A 19,490-nucleotide genomic window follows, 5' to 3' on the forward strand; every position below is an offset into this window, starting at 1 on the left:
ATATAAAATAATAAAATAATATTGATATTTTGTTAATGTCATTTTAAGAGAAATAACAATCATCTTCTTTGATTTGACTCACACAAAAAATTAAAAATCTTTATTTTTTGTATTTTTTTACTTTTACTATTTTTTAAAATATGTTAAGCAAATTTTTTGTTTTTTGTTTTTTTTTTATATTTTAGTTTTTAGGTACATCTAATTTAGATATACTTAAGAAGTATAATATTTTATATTTTTTTATTTAAAAATTCACCAAAAACAAAAAAATACAATAATACAAAAATTCAATAACATTGTAATAAATGTGAATGACAATGTTTGGTAATGTTGTAATAAATGTGGGTGAATAGACAAGAAATAAAAATGATGATGGAAATAAAAATGAAAAATTCTATTTATATAAAAAAATTTATACAAAAAATATTACAAAAATATTGTGGTAGTAATGTTATTATAAATATTAATCATGTTTATGAGTGTTTTGTTTTAAAGTGAAAAATCACCATTATTGTGTTTGAAAATTTTATATAAAATTTATTTTTGTATATCATCACTCAATAAGAATATGGGTAGAATTTAATGATGAAATGTTGTAGAATGTAGTCACAATGATAAGAAGAATAAATGGTAGGAAAAATGGCAAAATTGTCATTTAGAAAATTTCAGGGCATGATATCGGCTATTTATGGGCAATTTATAATGAGATTACAAACCTCAGGGAGGGAAATGTAATTTTTCAAACGTGAGGAAAAATCTATATTAAATAGAAACTTCAGGGGGTGTCAGTGTAATTTACTCACTAAGAAAAATGGAGACTTATTTATAAGTCATTTTTTAGACACTTATGGTAGGCTAAGTCCTGTGTAATTTCTTATAGAGTCTCAAGTTCTATTTAGATATGAATGTATTCCACAAAATCCTACATAAACGTAATGTAACGTGATACTTACATAAACGAAACGTAACGTAACGTGACACCTATATAGACGTAACGTAACGTGACACCTACATAAATGTAATGAGTTTTTATTTTTTTAAATTGAATGTAAAAATGTTGCTGGTTTATGTTGGTGTCACGTTACGTTTCATATAAATACGATATAGATCATAGGTGTCACGTTACGTTTATGTAGGTGTCACGTTACGTTACGTATATGTAGATATGATCTATGGTAACATTCAATTTTCTTTATAGGAAATTGAATATTGCCACAGATCATAGCTGTCACGTTACGTTTATGTAGGTGTCACGTTACGTTACGTTTATGTAAATCTGATCTATGATAGCATGCAATTTCCTATATATGTTACCATAGATCATAGGTGTCACGTTACGTTTATGTAGGTGTCACGTTACGTTTATTTAGGTGTCACGTTACGTCACGTTTATATAGATATGATCTACGATAACATTCAATTTCCTATATATGGTTTTACTATTATTTATAATATTAACAACTAATATTTAAGGTAAATGTGTCAATAAACTTTCCACAGGACTTATGGGAACATAAGTTTTTTTAGTAAGATCATATGTAGCATAAGTCTCCCTACTTGTAAATAATTTTTCCTAAAAAAAGATATTTTTTATTATTTTTTTTATAAAAAAGATCAAAAAGTCACTAAGCTAATTATTAGCCGTTAAAAAAAGTTTACATCACATAAAATGTTTCAGTAAAAAATAAATAAATTTTTTAACAACTTCTCAAATTCATTAACTCTTTCAGCTCCCCAGAAAACTAAAAAACATAAAATATAAACCAAACTCCCACTTTATTTTACTTATGACTAAAATTGCAAATAAATTGAATTCTTCATGAAAAAGCTCGGCTTGGCTTGTTAAGGGCTTGAATTGGCTCAGTTCGTTTAGTATACGAGCTGAGTTCGAGCTCGAATAAGTTCGGCTCATCAAGTTCGGCTCGTTTATCTTTATTTAAATTATATAATAAATATATTATTTATTTATTAAATAATATTAAAAAATTCTTATCGGGCCGAGCCGAGCTAAACTCGAGTTTCAATAATATTAACGAGCCGAGTCGAGCTCAATAAACGAGCCGAGTTGGAGATCAGCAAAATTCGACTTAGCTCGGCTCGACTTGTTTACAACCTTACACCATTTGAACATTTAATAAAAATTTTAAGATTTTTAACATTTTTCTTAGCTTCAACCTTTGTCGGGAAAGTTGGTTTTATAGTCAAAAAAATCAAAAAAATTATTATAAATTATCATATCAGTTACTATATTTTCTACATAAAATTTTATAAAAAATAAATAATTGACTGTACATTTTTAAATGGGATCTCAATACAAAGGTTTATTTTGAAAATTAAATTAAAAATTAATTTTTAATTTTTTTAAAAAATAGTGAGATTTGGTGATAGCCCCCTCACTATCTAATTTGTCTTTCAAAATGACAAGAATTATATAAGTACTTTCAAAACCCCCTAATATTTTAAAACTTGTTTCTTTTACCATATTACCCTCATAAAATTTTACTTTGTATGAAAGTAAAATTTTACTCTGTATGAAAGTAAAATTTTCTCTGTATAAAAGTAAAATTTTACTCTCTGAAACTAAAAGTAAAATTTTACTTTGTATAAAAGTAAAATTTTACTCTGAAAAATGAGTAAACTGTGAGACTTTAAAGCTAAAAGTAAAATTTTACTCTGAAAAACGAATAAACTGTGAGACTTTGAAGCTAAAAGTAAAATTTTACTCTGTATAAAAATAAAATTTTACTCTGAAAAACTAGTAAAATGTTAGACTATACACAAAAGTAAAATTTTACTCTGTATAAAAGTAAAATTTTACTCTGGTTCTGTCAAATGAAAAAACAGAATAATAGAACCAGAGTAAAATTTTACTCTGGTTCTATCAAATGAAATTTGATAAAAAATAACAAAAATAAATCAAAAACAAAACAAACAAAAACAAAACAAATTAATCAACAAATCAACATATCTAATTGAGAAGAAAAACTTCTAAAACTCAATCAACAATCACAAATCTCAATGAAAAGAATTAGGGGTGTTCGCGGATCGGTTTTGTGCGGTTTGCGGTTCGGTTTTGACCCGCCCGCATTTATGCGGTTTGGAAAAAAGTCAACCCGCAACCGCCCGCAGTGCGGTTTGCGGTTTACACTTTTTTCTTTAAAAATTAATTTTCAAGTTTTTTTTTCCCAACGAATTTAGGCATCAGATTCATTTTATATATTTGTGATAACAATTTTTTGATGAGTTTATAAATAAAAAATGTATATCAATGCATTAAAGGTTGTACTCAATTAGAATTGCCAGTTCAGTAATCAATAATCAAACTATAACTTCCATTGACCATTAGAAGGAAAATTTTATTAGGAAAAAGTGGATGAATCACCAATGAAAATCATATAAGAAACCAAGTTTAGGACTTGATAATTCTACGGCATTAAGAAAGTTGAGAAATACTTAAAAATAAGGATCCTAGTGTCATAAAGAATATAATGGTGCTCCTGTAAAAGTTACAAAGTTGGTATATAAAAAATAATAATAATAACAATAACAATAATAATAATAATAATAATAATAATAATTAAAGTGCGGGCGGTTTTTGCGGGTTGCGGGTTTAAACCGCGACCCGCCCACAACCCGTAAATTTGTCATATTTCAAACCGCATCCGCCCGCATTATGTTTGCGAAACCGCCCATTTATATGCGAATTGGGCGGATTGGGCGGTTTGAGCGGTTCGGATAAACCGTTGCCCACCCCTAAAAAGAATACATATGTTCAACAAGACTCATACACACAAATATATATATATATATATATATACATATATTCTCAAAATCTTGAATGAGGAATGTAACCATGATGGTGATAAAACCTAGACAATATTTAATAGAATTAAAATTCTTCTTCTTCGAATTCTCTCTCTATGATAGCAACGACGGCTATGATGATTCCATGGGGATGAGATGTGGCAGTTCTTCTTGCGGGATCTAGTGGTTACTGGAATCACAGGCACCAGGTGATCACGCTTTTCAACTAATCTGAGCTTAATTATCTGGGAAAAAAAAATTTATTTGATTAGAGTGACTATCTTAATTTTTGTGTGTTTATTACTGATTCTATACAAACCTAAATAATTGAACAGAAATGTATATATATATATATACAAATGGAATTGAACATATCAACCACATTAATTAAGGTTTTGGTACAAGAACAGAGCCTACTGACCAATATCAATTCTAATCAACACAATCAATCATATATGAGTGTGTATATACACATACACACATATGCACTCGAAATCATAATTCTTGAACGTAAAAATGAGTAATATGATCAAATGTTAACTGAAATTCAAGATCAATTAACAAGAACAGAGATCGCGAAGTTACCAAAATTGTCGAAAAACAGAGCTTCAGATCTGGAAGGGAATCATCATAGTCGTCGTTGCTATCATCACCGGAGAAGAATCTGGAAGTTTTTGAGAGAATCAATTAACAAGAACAGAGATCGCGAATTCGTCGGAAATACTCACCGGAGATTTTGACTGCGAAAGGAAATTTAGCCGAAATCCTAGAGAGAAGCTAAAGCGAAGTTACAATCCAGGAATATCTCGAGGAGTCGAAACAATTTAGCTATGGTTCGGAGGCGGTTGTATCTTAACATAGCTTTTGCCTTCTCCGCCTTCACATTATCAAAGTGGAAAGCGTCCATTTGCGAACAGAGAGAGAAATCTAAAGCGAAGTCACAGTTCGATTTTCCTAGAATGTTGAGGGAAAATTTTCGAGACAGAAAAAATAAAGAGACAAATTGGGGAGAGAGAGCAGTTAAAGTGGAGTTGGGAGTGTTGGGAGAGAAGTGAACACAGAGAGTTGACTGTTTATAAAGTGGAGGGACAATGGGGTATAATAGTCATATAAAATATTTAAATAATAAATTTTTTCTTTTATGCAAGACTTTATAATTATGAGGGGGTTTAGAAAGTATAATTTTTTTCTTAATCCTTTTAACAATGAAAGAAAGGTAAAGGGGATTTATACCTAAATTTCCCTAAAAAATAATATATAAAATATAAAAAAATGATATGATATTAAAAAATTAAAAATTTAATTTCTAACCGTATTGTCGAAATAGGCGAAATAACCATGACATTAGAAAAAGGGAATCGACCCAAATAAGAGAGTATCGGGTTTGGTTTGATTGTCAAGTTTCCTGATCTTTAATTATATTTTGGGTGGTTGACTCTTAAACGGTGCCGTTGTGAAATACAATCAACCACCAGACCGACCCAAGTCTCTTTTAACACCTCGTCTTGGCAGGTGCGTTCCTCATCAATGGCCAGCGACTCATCAATTATCTCTCTCCAAAACCTAAGGCCAAGTTTTGATATTAACTGAACTTCATCACACGCAAAAATATTCTCCTGTTCTTCGTTGCCTCTCTCATCATCTCTCTTCGTTGTGTACCCCCGATTTGACGTTGATGCCATTGGAGCTTCCAAGTTCAGGATAATTAAAAAAAAAAAAAGATCAAGAGTTTCAGATCTTGCATTGCAAAACCCTAGGCATTCTTTAGAGCGATCGAGCCATTCGATTTCATAAGGTACTCATATCGTTATTCATTCACATACAAGAACTTTGCGATCATTGACCTCCAACGTGTAATCTACTTGAATTCGTTTCCGTCCATCGTTATCGACGGTGTTTTCGTATAGTTGATTATTACAGAGATTATTGATATTGATTCACTCATTGTCTTAAAATTTAATCTTTCTTGAACTTTATTGAAATTTGAGATGATTAGCTTGTTGATTTTTTTTTTTTTTTCTGATTTATTAATTTTGGTAACTGAATTATTGGAATTATATTATGCTTGGCAAAATGCTATTTTTTAATTTAATTTGTTTGAATGATATGTAAAGTGGCCTACTAATTGAAGTGGTTTGCACTACAGAGAATTGAAAGTGTGATGGGTTGTTCATGTATTCATTGCTGGCTTATTATGGAGTCTTGATTATTGATTCCTGGTGGGGAAACATGAACATTGTGAAGGGTGTTGCTGACCTCATTCGGAGGACTTCCACTGGCCACAGTGCGGAGTCTGGTTCAGGCTCCTCAACTGAGAGGTTCTCTCCTCCAACTCCGAAAATCCGTTTCAGGTATTATTCATGCTTGCCGGGTAGTTGGCCATGTCGCTTGCTTATTTGAATTTTATGTTAAACGAAGTACCTTCCATTTTGTCTCTATATATATTTAGAACATATATTTTTATTGCACCATGCTAATTGAACAATTGGTTTGTTCCCATTATGGTGATCCAAGAGATATTAAGTGTGACCATTTTTGTTATCACACCTTGGTTATTCATAAGTAGGTTATTGGGGTGGATGGTGAAAGTGTAATAAAGATTGGATAAGTGTGTGGATGGATCCTTTTGAGTGTAATTTTTCGACACATGATGTTGAACTAGTGAGGATAACCTTGGCCATTAAATTGACGGGGGGAAGCATGTTAGGGGTTCTTAGGGGCTGAATTTAATAAGTTGATGTGGCTGAAATTTTGGTTAAGTAACGAGGTTTTTAGATTTTTTAGCAAAAGGATAGGGTTTTGGATCTGTAATTAGGCATGGAAGATAATGGTATATGACTCCAGCCCAAGGTTTTAAAAAGTGGCCGCAACCGTTATGTAACGGTTTTGGCGGCTACCGCCACCCGTTATGGCCGCTTTTGCAGTGTGATTGAGATTCACAGGTGTGTAGGCTGTAGTGGCTGCCGTAGCGGTCGTAACGGTGCCGTAACAGCCGTAACGGCCTGTTATGCACCGTTACGTAACGGTTTCAAACTGTTTCTTTCGAAAAAACATACAAAAAAAAGCTAAAAGTGGGGGAAGAAGGATAGAGAGAAGAGGGAAGATAAAGAGAGAAAATGGAGGAGCAAGAGATAGAGAGAGAAGAGGGAAGATGAAGAACATGTTATTGATTTTTTGAAACTATAAGACCTATGATATTCTATTCAGCTGCCATCACTAAACTATTTTGTTTGTGTGTGTCTATTTATATATTGTTTGAAAATAATAATAATAATAATAAGTGTGGTCATTATCTATTTGGCTTGTTAAAATATGTATATATATATAATAGTTAGTGATTGATTTTTTGTAAAATATAAAGTCATTAATTATTAAAATAAAATGTAAAAAACTCAGTTTATAGTGATTTAAAAATATGAAATATATTGGATCATACTTAAAAATTTACAAAAATTGATCAATATTTATTTTTAACCCAATAAATATGATAATGGAAAAAAAAATGCGTATCGGTAAGTTTTTTTCAAATTGTGCGAAAAATAAAAAAATTCACGGTTCCGGTTACCGCAACCGTTACACTACGGCCTTTACACCCCGCAACCGCAACCGCAACCGCAACCGCGTCACCGCTACCGTTACGGCGACCGCAACCGCTTTTCAGAACCTTGCTCCAGCCTCTTCTGGAGCTTGTTGAGGTGTTTTTGAATCAGTAACTATAATTTATGCACTCCTAATAATCTAGTTGTTCACAGCCTTGGGTTGATTTTTATTGTCTTCCAGTAATCATAACTCATGATTTTATAGTGAAATTAAACTATGTATCATAACACAACTTCAAGAGTCCTATGAAGTCTTGGTAAAGTATATGACTTCCACTTTGCGACTAGTGCTGGGAATGTAATGAGCAACAGACGGAGCAACCTGGTGATCATTTAGTGTGGTTTGTCATGGAATATAGGCTATTTTGGGTTCTCACATTCTAATTTTAATGTTTTTAGTATTTAAAACACTGCCACCTGGGCATGACAGGTTCGAAACATGAAATAGTCGTTTCACATGTAGGGGTTAGGCTGTCTACAACTACATCTGACCCTGGTTAGACCCCTACAGTGTGGAGCCTTGTGCATGGAGTTGCCCTTTTATTTGTATCTAAAAGATGTTTTCCCATCCCATGAAATTTTTTTCCGTTCCAATCTTGTTTGAAGCTTCCCCATCCATATTGGAAATTGGTGGGTTGGTCAACAGATCATGTAGAATGGGATTGTCTTCAATTTATTGAAGCATACCTTTTTCTTGGTCTTCTTCATTTTTTCCTTTTTCTTCTCTCTCTCTCTCTCTCTCTCTCTCTCCCCTTTTTTAAAACTTATTCAAGCTGTATTATTCATGCAGTGCCTCGTTTCCAAGTCATCTACAATTCTTTTGGGTTGTAAACATTGCTTTGCTTGATCCATCTAATTGGTGCTTGTGCATAGGGTTTTGTTAGTCTTTAGTTTTCTTTTCTTTTCTCATCTCTCTCTATCCTTTTAAAACATATTGATTGACCATCTGATCAGAAGTTAACTTCTGAGCATTTTATAATTGTATTTTATTCTTGTTTAACCTTTTCTTTGTCCTAATCATTCCTTTTTCAGCGATGTTGGTGATGAGGCCATTCTAAGTACACTCTGGGGAAGATATGAGAATGCGTTTGATAAGGTATATTTGGGAATTTCTTTGGTGTGGTTTGTTTTTTTCATGTTTGTTTCTCTATGTGAGTGAATGTTTGACAAACTCAACCCCAAAGTTTTGGTTGGCTGATTGATTGCAGCATGTTATGTTGACTTTTGTTCTTTACAAACACCTTTCTGATTGATTTTCTCATTATATTGTTCCCTGTACCTTTATTTTTTTCCTAGGTGGCTGAAAAATTTGAAGATCCCCTAAACCTTTATTCTCTTGAAAATGTTCAGCTTTTTAATACTATGTGGTAGTTCCTTAGTTTGCTTGGACATATAAAACAAATCAATGTTTAATTATTTACTTGAATGGAAAACCACTCATACTGCCTCCTTAAAATGTTGTTAGCTTCAACAGAAGGGTTTTTAAACAAAGCCAGATTTTTGTTCATCTGATGTGCTTCATGAGATGGTGAATAGCATTCTCCCAAGAATGACTTAAAACATTTGCCATCAGGACCTTTCGTCATTACATGGGTCCCGACTCTGGTGTGAGTATGATTATTGGATTCATCTAATTCTCCAATCCAAGAACACTGGATCACAACTAGATTTCATATTTTTTTTTTTATCTTTCTCGGTCAAAATGATGTTTACAAACTAGAGCATTTTATGAGTCTTATGCATAGATAGCAAACTCAACTTCAAGGTATACAGTTCATGTCCATCGAAGCATGCCAGACACATCCCATGACCTGTTTGAGTGTTGAGTGTCCGGCACAGGTGCTTCACAAATTTAGAAGAGTATAGCTGGCGGTTGGTGAAATGGATTTTATTATAGAGCATCCTTAAACATAAAAGTTTACCTGTTAATTTAGTGCTTTGATTTCACCTCTTCCTGTTTCCGTTAGTGAAAGATGAAAACTGCTATGTGGACTCTGATTTGGCTGGATTCCACCATAGTTTGGGATTTTTATTGTGGCACATCAAAGGTATTGTTTTTTTTTTTTCCCCTTCATGATTAAGATCTGAAATATGCTTTCATCTTTTATATGAAGGCAGGTAGTGTTTAATCTTTGTAGGTTCAATGCTTTCAAGTGTTAATAATATAACCCTGTTTAATAAGCCAATTTTGTTCATTATCTATGTTTTTCTTGATTTGTATATCTATATTGAACAATCTTCTTCATCCATAATTTTTAAAGTTTTTTATGAATAGGGTGTGCAAACTTTTTAGTTTGTGTTGGGCAGTTTCTCTCTCAAATTCTGCACCAGGCTTGGGATATTATATTTCTCTGCTATTTTTTTTTTTTTTGTGTTGGTTCGATATAGCCTAAGATGTCATGCTAATGTATTAATAAAAATAAATGAAGTTATTCCAACGAATATGCCAAATTGAACTTGTATTTGTCTTAGCTTCCTTGTTGGTTGAGTTATTCTGACCTTGATAAACAAATTTCAGGCAAAGAAATTGTTTGTTTAAAATAAACCTGATTTAGACATGCTCTGTCTGCCATACCTTGGTGTTTGTCAGTAAATCTTGAGATGCTGTTTAATGTGGTTAGATTACCTGCTTGGATTTATGCATTGTCACACCTAAGTGTTCTGTTTCTGTAACAGTTCATTTATTTATTTATGTATTTATTATTACAGGTTGAAAAGAGAAAGTTGTTTTTTATTTTCCTCAAGCAATTTCTAATTATATACAAGAATTGGGAGCCTGCATATCCTGATCAGTTTGCAGAGGCGGCTTTGCCTTCTGCCTCAACTGTGGATGATATAGTGGTTGGCTGCTGTACTGGACATCCTTCTGAAATTAGTCTCACTTTTATTGAAGAAGTCACACATGTAACTACTTTGGTAAATGAATGTAAGTTGGATTTTATATCTAATATACAGCGGATTGATTCTTAGTAAATGTAAAGTTTATATTTGTTCTCCTGGTAAATTGATCTTTAAGCCAATGTTTACTTGGGTTCTTCTTTTTGATCCTCTGTTGGATTTGCAGATTAGTTTTATTAGGTGAAGATTCTCGTAGAATGGCTTGACTAAATTTGATGCGACTTTCCTCATTTCTCTTCCATCATGCAATTGCTGTTATTTTTATGGATGAATTATTTTTTCCTGAAGGAATGTGGGTTAGTTTCTATTGTAGGCTTGACTTTATGAGAATTTTCTTCAAACTGTGATGGGAAAAATAAAATGTTGATTTGTTTCATGGGATATAGATAGAAGTTAGAACATATTAAAGACAGAGAAGAAAGATAATATATATATATATATATATATAGAGAGAGAGAGAGAGAGAGAGAGACCTAGATGCACTTGGTGCCTCTTGTTAGCAAGCCTAATTCTTTTGGTGCTATGAGCTTCTGTTAGAGAAGCTAATATTTTTCTCCACCTTCCAGCTCTGTTCCCCTTTCTCTTCTTCAATCAACTGGTGCATAATATTTATAAATTGTCTTTGGTCTTTTGGGTGCATGGGTAACCTTCTTCCACGGTGGTCTTGTGGATTTCAGTGACAAAACAATTATAGTGGCCCTCTATTTTATTTTAATTTCAGTATAACATTGATAGAAAAGTTTAAATGTTTAGTTTTTTTTTTTTTTTTGCAACACATATATTAAGAGTTGGAATAATTGTTTGCCTATAGATGTGATCATTTTTTTCCATATTGGTACTTGTGCAAATGCATAAAATCTGACATGTTTTTAAATGTATTTTTATTCTTCCCATTATTAATCAGTAAACACCAGCGTAGTGCAATCAACAAAAGATCAAATAGGGACTTCAACGAGCTTGACTATAACATCTGAGGGGTTGCCTGTCTTGGATGCATTGACTATTGTAACTCGGTCAATGCATAATTGCCGAGTTTTCGGCTACTATGGTGGGATTCAAAAACTTGCTGCATTAATGAAAGGTAAAACAATCAGCTTGATGCTGATAATTTCTCTTTGTGCATAATAAAATCTTGGTTGGAACTGATTTCAAAGATGGAGCTTTCCGTAGTTGATGTATGATTTCAAATTTCTCATTATACAATTGTTTTGTTCCATTTATCGAATTTTCAAGTTGTAAATACCAATATAGTTTCAATATCTTTGTTAGTTCAGTTATTTGGGTTTGCACAACGTAGTGTTTGGCTTAAGCAGAGTGAAGAAGGATAGGAACGAAGTGGTTTAGCCACTACATTTACATACTCTTAGCTTTCAGTCTTTTCTATATTATATCCTTTACATATTCATGATGGCTCTATTGTTGATAAATTTGCCTAGGCTTTTGTTATTTATGTGTTTTTTCTTCTTCTTCTTCTTCTTTCATCTTTTGTGTTTTATTTGTTTATTTATGTTTGGGGAGCAGTGGGGGGATGGTCGAAGAAAAGTGGGATAACTTGTTTATTGAATATACATAGAGTTCTTTCAATTAGTTAGTTTGTGTGCATGTTGCACACCCCATGAGAATAATTGTTTCTTGTATGCATGTATTCTCAAACAGAAACACATACGTACCATAGTTATTCCTATTTTACATGTTTTCTGTCAGAAACGAGAATTAGAATTATGTTTTGATTTGCCCATTTGTCTCCTATATATATATAATACAAGAAAATATACCACATCTGATTTTTTTTTTCTTCCCTTTTTTTGGTTTATTATAGTACTGAAGCAAAGCATTATGATATATGACAGTTAAACTTCTTGATTACAGAGAGACTGTATATTATATACAAGACTATAAGCAATGAAATTGTCATTGTTATATGTTCTATGAATTGAGGATTATATACGAGACTATAAGCATCAAATAACAAATTCTATCCCATAAACCCTCTATGTCTTCAATCTTTTCCCAAAAAATCCATGCATCCCTTTCCAATCAAATTACCTAAATACTGCGGATGATTCACACTCGAGAATTTGAGCTTTCCTATCAAGGCCAAACCCTTTGAAGTCAATAACTAGCATCTGAACACAAGAGGAAGGTAATCCATTCCATTTCCATTGATCACTATAATTTCCACCATAAAGCCAAGGCCACAAGGCAATGCAAGGCATTCAAAACCCCAAGGCCATTTTTCTTATTTTTTCTGTTATTCATAAGCATGGAGCATAATATCTTAATAGGATTTTGATGATTAGCATATTAACATTGTGATGTTTTTTTCAGCGGCTGTTGTCCAACTCAAGACAATTACTGGCGCGCTTTCTGCTGATGAAAATTTGTCAAGCTTTATGTTAGAGAAGACCAGAATTTTGCAACAATTACTTGTATATGTGGTGTCAATTATATGCAACTTCATTGTTCTACATTCTGATGTATATGAAAACACTCAGATGTACAACAGTAAATTGGAGTTTTCTGTTCCAAGGGGTGGTGCAACTTTAACTGATCCTTCTGCTAGCCTGAATAATCCCCTTTTTGAAACAAGGCTACATTGGCATCAGAAAGCTGTTGTGTTGGTGATGGAAGCTGGTGGCCTTAATTGGTTAGTAGGTAAGGTAGGCAATTTTAGATTTTCTTAGTGTTCTGTTTGCTTGTTTATACATTAAGAGAACTGTACCAGTCATCTCCAAACTTATTGAAATGCATAGTGATTAATGTGCCTTTTTGGTTGGATTATCATGGCCTCAAGTTTGTATTAATGTATTAGATGAGATACTTCATTATTGGGGCAGAATGTTGTGTAATTAAAATGTGATATGCATTCTATGGTGATCTTTTCCCATTAAGTTTCTTTATAATGGCTTGTTCATCTCTGGCACTTGTGTCTCTTAGTCTGATAGTGCTGCACACTGCCTATATTGCAAAAAATTCATCCATTCTCATGTTAGGGGAAATCTGAAATCAGTTGGATGGGGATAAAATAATCTCATTTTCATGGGGAGCAAGTCTTTCCTGTGCACCTAAAAGATTCCCGTGTATGGTGCAATTATTTAAAGACTATGACACTGAAATGCTTTTTCTCCCTCATTCATCTAGTCAGTAAAGCTACCCAAATAATGTTATGCCTGCAAGAAGCTTCAAAACTATTTGGTGGCATTAGGTATCAGACCATCTTGCCTCTTTGTCTTCCATTAGGCTTCTGCTCCTTTAAATTTTTTTTACATATGAACTGATGTTATAGCAAAATTCTTTTGTTTGATAGAAGGAGAGAAGGTTAAAAGGTGATGAGAGAATTGTTGAGTAGCAAATGGAATGTTTTAATTCGATCAGATTTAAACAGATCAAGTAGTTTGAAAAGTCAATTGGTGAATTTTACCCGAAAAGCAGCTAAATTCTTCATTTTTGTGTCTGCCCTAACTCATGATTAAAGGTTAGGAATTCAAATGTTGGCTCTCTACAAACTTAGCACAGAAGAAGATTCTTGAAGAAAAATATTTTTAAGTTGACCTAATTGAAACTTTAACATGGAAGACAGGTGTATTTATTATTAAAAAAAGAAAAAAAAAAAAAAAGAGTAAACAGAAGATAGTTGTGAAATGTTGATTTTAATCTGTACTTGGCACAGAAGATGATTCTTTGCATCCGGACTACATTATTGTTTTTTGTTTTCTATTTTTCTATTCTTTAAAATTCACAGAAATTGATTGTGTTTCAGAGCTGTTGAGAGTGATGAGAAGGTTGAGTATGAAAGAACAATGGATGGATACATCACTTCAGTATTTGACTTTGAGATCTCTTCGTTCTGCATTAGCTGATAATCCACGTGGTCAAAATCATTTTAGAAGTATTGGAGGCCTTGAAGTTCTGTTGGATGGGCTAGGACTTCCATCAAATAATGCTTTGAGATCAAAGATTTCTTCTTTTTCTGATATAGAAAGGTAATTTATTTGAAGTGGTTGTCTGCCTTTGCTTGTGTTTCTGGTATTCTGGTTTTTCGTTTTTGATAATGCTGAGACTTGAGATTAATTGTAAAAGGGTTGCTAAACTTCTTAAAAGTTGTGAATTTCATTGGTTGAGCTCCTTAATAGTGTAACATATAGTGAAGGTCAAAGGTCACACCTAGTGCACAAAGCTTCTGCTTACAACAGGGTCTGAAGAGGTTGTAGGTAGGCAATCTTACCCCTATTTTTTTTTTTTTTGGAGAGCCTACTTTCCAGGACTTGAATCCTTATCACAAGGTTGAGGGTGGATAACACCCTGCCATCACTTCAATTGACAACCACTTATTGTAACATATATTCTCCTAAATTTTTTGGGATCAATGTAGTTCACACCAAATTTGAGTTTTTGTTTGCTTCAGTAAGAACCAGGGAAATGAATTTAAGATGGTAAAAAATCTTTGAGTTTCCTTTCTAGAGCAGTTTTTAGAGGTTTTCTTTCCTTCTTTGACTGCAAAATCCAAATGGATAGTAAGAGAAACTGATCAAATTGTTGAAATCACTACAAATTTTTTACAATAATTTTCAGATAGTGTTGCAACTGGCCAATTTTTATTATTTTATTTTATTTTTCTAATTTATTTAAGGTGGTTTTTCTTTCCATTTTAGAGGTTGCTTTACCAAGTTATTAGCTTATATATGATGTAGAAATTTAATGTATAAAGAGAAATGATTGTATTATTGATTGTTGTATTGATCTAAATTACAATGATTCATGATTCCTATATATAGAAGAGTAGGTGGTAGTAGGTGGTAGGTGGAGTAGGTGAAGTGGAGGTGGTAGTGGTGTAGTGGGTTAGGTTTAGTGGAGTAGGTGAGGTGGTAGTGGTGTAGTGGGTGGATTTTAACAGCCCCCCGCAAACTCAAGGGGGATAGGAACTAACCAACTTGAGTTTGGAGAGAGTAACAAAACAAGAAAATACATAAAAATAAAAGAGGATAGGAGACACTGTATGGTCGTGTCAGACCATTGGTGAAGACACTGGATGGTGGTGTCATAACGTTGTAGAGGACACTGTATGGGGGTGTCATAACGTTGTAGAGGACACTGTATGGTGGTGTCATAACGGTGTAGAGGACACTGGATGGCGGTGTCAGACCGATGTAGAAGACAGTTTATGGGGTCATGTCGGACCGTTGTAGCAGACAATGTTGTGACAGTTTACAGAGTCTTGCTGGACCCTTGTAGAAACTAACCGGAATCAATGTCGGGACAGTTTACAGAGTCTTGTCGGACCCTTGAAGGAGCTAACCGGAATCAATGTCGGGACAGTTTACAGAGTCTTGTCGGACCCATAAAGGAGCTAACCGGAATCAATGTCGGGACAGTTTACAGAGTCTTGTCGGACCCATAAAAAGTCGCACCCTCAAAAGGTGTGCCCAATCTTTCAAAAAGGCGTGCCATCAAAAGGCGTGCCCAATTCATCAAAAGGTGTGCCGGACATGATGGCGAGGCACGTGGGCGCCTTGGCTTGCGTGCCCGTTTGTCGGCTGGTGGTAAGAGGCGCGCGATGCGCGTGGCTGCCTCGGCTATAAGACGGAGGCTGAGGCAGAGAAAATCTGCAAAAAACCTCTGAAAAAATCTTCGTTGTGCTGAGAGAGAGAGTCTAAAAAACTCTTCGTTGTGCTGAGAGAGAGAGTCTGTAACACTCTGTTGCGAGAGATATTCTGTAACACTCTGTTGCCCAGAAAATGGCTTCATCGTCTTCCCGCGGGCTGCTCACTCTCTTTCCCGATCTCAACGAGGCCACAGGAGAGAGAACTGGTGCGGTGTCCCGTGAACCTCAACCAAACACCACTGGGTTTGCTCCGTTGAACTTTCCGATGCAGTCGGTGGAGCAAAAAATGGCAGTGCAAACGGATGTGGAGGCTAATCAGTATACTTTGAAGGCATGTGTGGAGTCCATGACGGCGGTCACAAACTTGTCGCACCGGCTGCAGAGTAGGACAAATGAGGTGCAGCAATTAAACTCCCAGCTGGCTCTGCTCCAACGCATATATAAGGATGCGCGAGCAGAGATAAGCGTGCTAAGGGCAGAAAACAAGGAGCTGAAGCGGAAGGCCACCGTGATGTTCCGATTTGGAGGGCCGCCATATGCTGCAGTGGAGGAGCAGGGAGTAGGCAACTTGCTTGGTGGTCTAGGAAGTACAGAGGGAGCACCGTCAAGAGCCGCCCAGGACGGAGGCAAGAAAAAGAGACCAGCGGTAGAGTAGAGAAGAAAAAAAAAAAATCCCGCCGGTGGATGTGGTTGTTTTGTTTTGTTTGGTTTTTTTTTTTTTTTTTTGTGTGTGTGTAAAAGTGTGATCGGGGTTGTTCCCTGAGATAAATAAAATATGATTGGTTGTGCAAATTTGTAAATAGTTTGCAATGGTGTTTGGTGTTTTTTTTTTTTTTTTTTTTGTTTTAATAAGAATAATAATAATAATAATAAAAAATAGGTATCATGGAGTGGGCGGTGATAAAAATATGATTTAGAAAAAAAGAGGAAGGTGGTGGAATGATGGGTCAAAAAGTAGAATAAAAGAGAAAAAAAAAAAAAAAAAGGTGCACATGAGTTGGTATGTCAAAAAGTAGAATAAAAACAAAAGTGCACATGGGTTGGAAAGTAACATGACCTCGTCAATTATTTGTCCATAACTAGTTCCTTTCTCCTTAAACCAGTATGGGATTTTTCTCTTGGAAAATATGATGTTATCATCGGGGAGACCCGGCAAAGCAAATGTCTCTGTAACATAGAACAAGAACCTGGGAATGCCGAGGCGAGCACCAAGGTCGGCAGTCCAGGGATGGAACATGTCGCTGACGATGCAATCAGGGCGGCGTCGTTTGAAATGATCGCCGATGACCTGCGATTTTGGACGCCGATCACGAGGTTGAGATTTTCCGGCGAGGAAAAGAAGCAGAAGCTTCCGAGATTGCAGGATTCGCCTCTGATGGTGACGACGTAGGCGAATCGGACGGCGATGATGAGAACACCGAAGACAAAGAGTCGAACCAGAATGTTCCTCAGTAAGCTTGGCTTAGACTCCATAGCTCTCTGTATATACTAAATCTAGAGAGAGGGAGAGAGAGCCGTGGGTCTCCTTGGTTTGATGCCAGGAGAGTGTAAAAGAAATTGAGAGAGAGATGTGGAATTTGTGGCAGCGGAGTGAAGGAATGTGTGGAGGTCCGGCGGGCGGCCAAGGCGAGGCTGCCGCCCGCCGGTGAAGCAGAATTACTAGCTTCTTAACCTTGCTCTGATACCATGTAGAAATTTAATGTATAAAGAGAAATGATTGTATTATTGATTGTTGTATTGATCTAAATTACAATGATTCATGATTCCTATATATAGAAGAGTAGGTGGTAGTAGGTGGTAGGTGGAGTAGGTGAAGTGGAGGTGGTAGTGGTGTAGTGGGTTAGGTTTAGTGGAGTAGGTGAGGTGGTAGTGGTGTAGTGGGTTAGGTTTAGTGGAGTAGGTGAAGTGGAGGTGGTAGTGGTGTAGTGGGTTAGGTTTAGTGGAGTAGGTGAGGTGGTAGTGGTGTAGTGGGTGGATTTTAACATATGAAAATATACCTACATAGATACACACGCATAGATATATATATTTGTTTCTGTTCATTGTCTACTTGTTGTTTGACTCCTCGTAATCTTAAGGGGAGTTGCTTGGATATATGATGCTTCTAATGCAGACTCTTGTGGTTTATGGAACGGGATGGGTAGGTTGTACATTGTACAGCTGATGTTGTTCATCTGAGTTTGTCTAGCTTATACTAAGTTAGAAACTGATGGATAATTTGAAATTATCAATTTGTTCTTCTAAATGAATTCAGTATAAGATGGCATGAATCTTCTGTTCTCTTTTTATGGCTTGTTGGCTTTGACAAAAAATATTTTTTCTTCCTTTTTATTTTTATTTTTTTGTATTGGCCTCTGTTTATTTCTTATGGGTACTGTGACAATGTTCCAAACCTTTATAGTTTATCATATAATTTTTCGTTGTTATTGTCGAAGTTGCCTCACAAATGGGGAGAATAAAGGGGCATGGCAGAGAGAATTTTTGGGGTTGCTAAACTTATAATATTGTTGTCATGCTATTTGGTTGACAGTGAGTTAGTGTCCCATCAGATTTCATTAACACTAAGATGCAGAATATAAAGTTATACTGTGATTTCACAAGCTTTTTTGGATGATAATTCTATTTTTGTCCCTCTTTAACTCCTTAAGCCTGTAGGCCGTTTCATCTATAGTGGTAAGTGTTCATACCAAGCTCACACTTGTAGTAAAATTATTTGCTTCCTCACTGAGATGGTTTTAGATAAGATTTCATGTTGGATCTTAGACCAATATGGGAATTTTTCAGAAGCTTTTAATGTTGGCGGGCTATTTTAGTACTTACAATTAATTGAATTTTTTTTTTAAGCAGCTATTAGGTTTGTAGTTGATTTTGGGCCAATAAGGAAGGAACTTAACGAGATTGACTTTGTGGATGTTTGATGTTTGAAGGGCACCACACTTTGCAATCCGGTATTTGGGTCAACTGGCTGTCATTGTGATTTTGTTGTGTGTTTTGCCCTTTCTTACACAACATGCTGTTAAGTTTCAGATAATTTTCATAATTCCTCAAACCTATGCCTCAGATATTATTTAAAGAAAAAGGGAGCCAGACTTTGTTGCATATTCTCAAGTTTGCCAAACTTTTACTATTTTGACTTTTTGGCCACATAAATGTAGCACTGTAGGGAACATTTTCTTGGGCATATTTTCTATTACTGCTCTTCATTTCTATACTTCACAAAAACCTGGAGCTTACATTTAGGCTTTTTATTATAGGAAAAAATGGGCTTAGACTTGCAGAATATCTACATGTTTTTTTAGAGATATGCTCTAATAATTTAGAAGCTAATCAATTTTGGTTTTTGCCTCAAGTCTTGATTTGCTTGCTCTTAAATGTATTCTCTTCCTGCCTCACTCACTCAGTAACTGTCTATCTATAATACAGAAGTCGTCTTCTGGAACGCTCTGTTTGAACTATTGGAAACTTCATATGGAACTGATATTGGTAGCTGGATGAAAGAGCATTCTATACCCCTCCCTTTTTAATTTAATCTTTTCTCTTTTGAGCATCCTCATGTATCTTGCAATCTTACTTGTCAAACCCAGCGT

At 34.7% G+C, this 19,490-nt stretch overlaps 1 protein-coding gene across 4 annotated transcripts in view; it reads left to right on the forward strand.

The window, feature by feature from the left end:
• The first annotated feature begins 5,323 nt into the window (after positions 1 to 5,323).
• Positions 5,324 to 19,490, forward strand: part of LOC114285996 (binding protein) — a 61,241-nt gene continuing 47,074 nt past the window's right edge. For 2 of the 4 annotated variants that reach the window (XM_082921745.1, XM_082921744.1), the window contains exons 1-7: positions 5,324 to 5,599; positions 5,951 to 6,155; positions 8,436 to 8,499; positions 10,113 to 10,329; positions 11,206 to 11,382; positions 12,630 to 12,956; positions 14,062 to 14,284. In XM_082921745.1, the coding sequence (XP_082777871.1) occupies positions 5,977 to 6,155; positions 8,436 to 8,499; positions 10,113 to 10,329; positions 11,206 to 11,382; positions 12,630 to 12,956; positions 14,062 to 14,284 (1,187 nt within the window). In that variant the 5' untranslated portion in view covers positions 5,324 to 5,599; positions 5,951 to 5,976. Of the gene's footprint in view, positions 5,600 to 5,950; positions 6,156 to 8,435; positions 8,500 to 9,370; positions 9,452 to 10,112; positions 10,330 to 11,205; positions 11,383 to 12,629; positions 12,962 to 14,061; positions 14,285 to 19,490 lie in introns of those variants that run through there. The other 2 variants (XM_082921746.1, XM_082921747.1) reach the window with 2 other exon arrangements.

The sequence above is a fragment of the Camellia sinensis genome, chromosome 3 (genome assembly GCF_055761805.1).
Source record: "Camellia sinensis isolate YWXY chromosome 3, ASM5576180v1, whole genome shotgun sequence".
Lineage (NCBI taxonomy): Eukaryota > Viridiplantae > Streptophyta > Magnoliopsida > Ericales > Theaceae > Camellia > Camellia sinensis.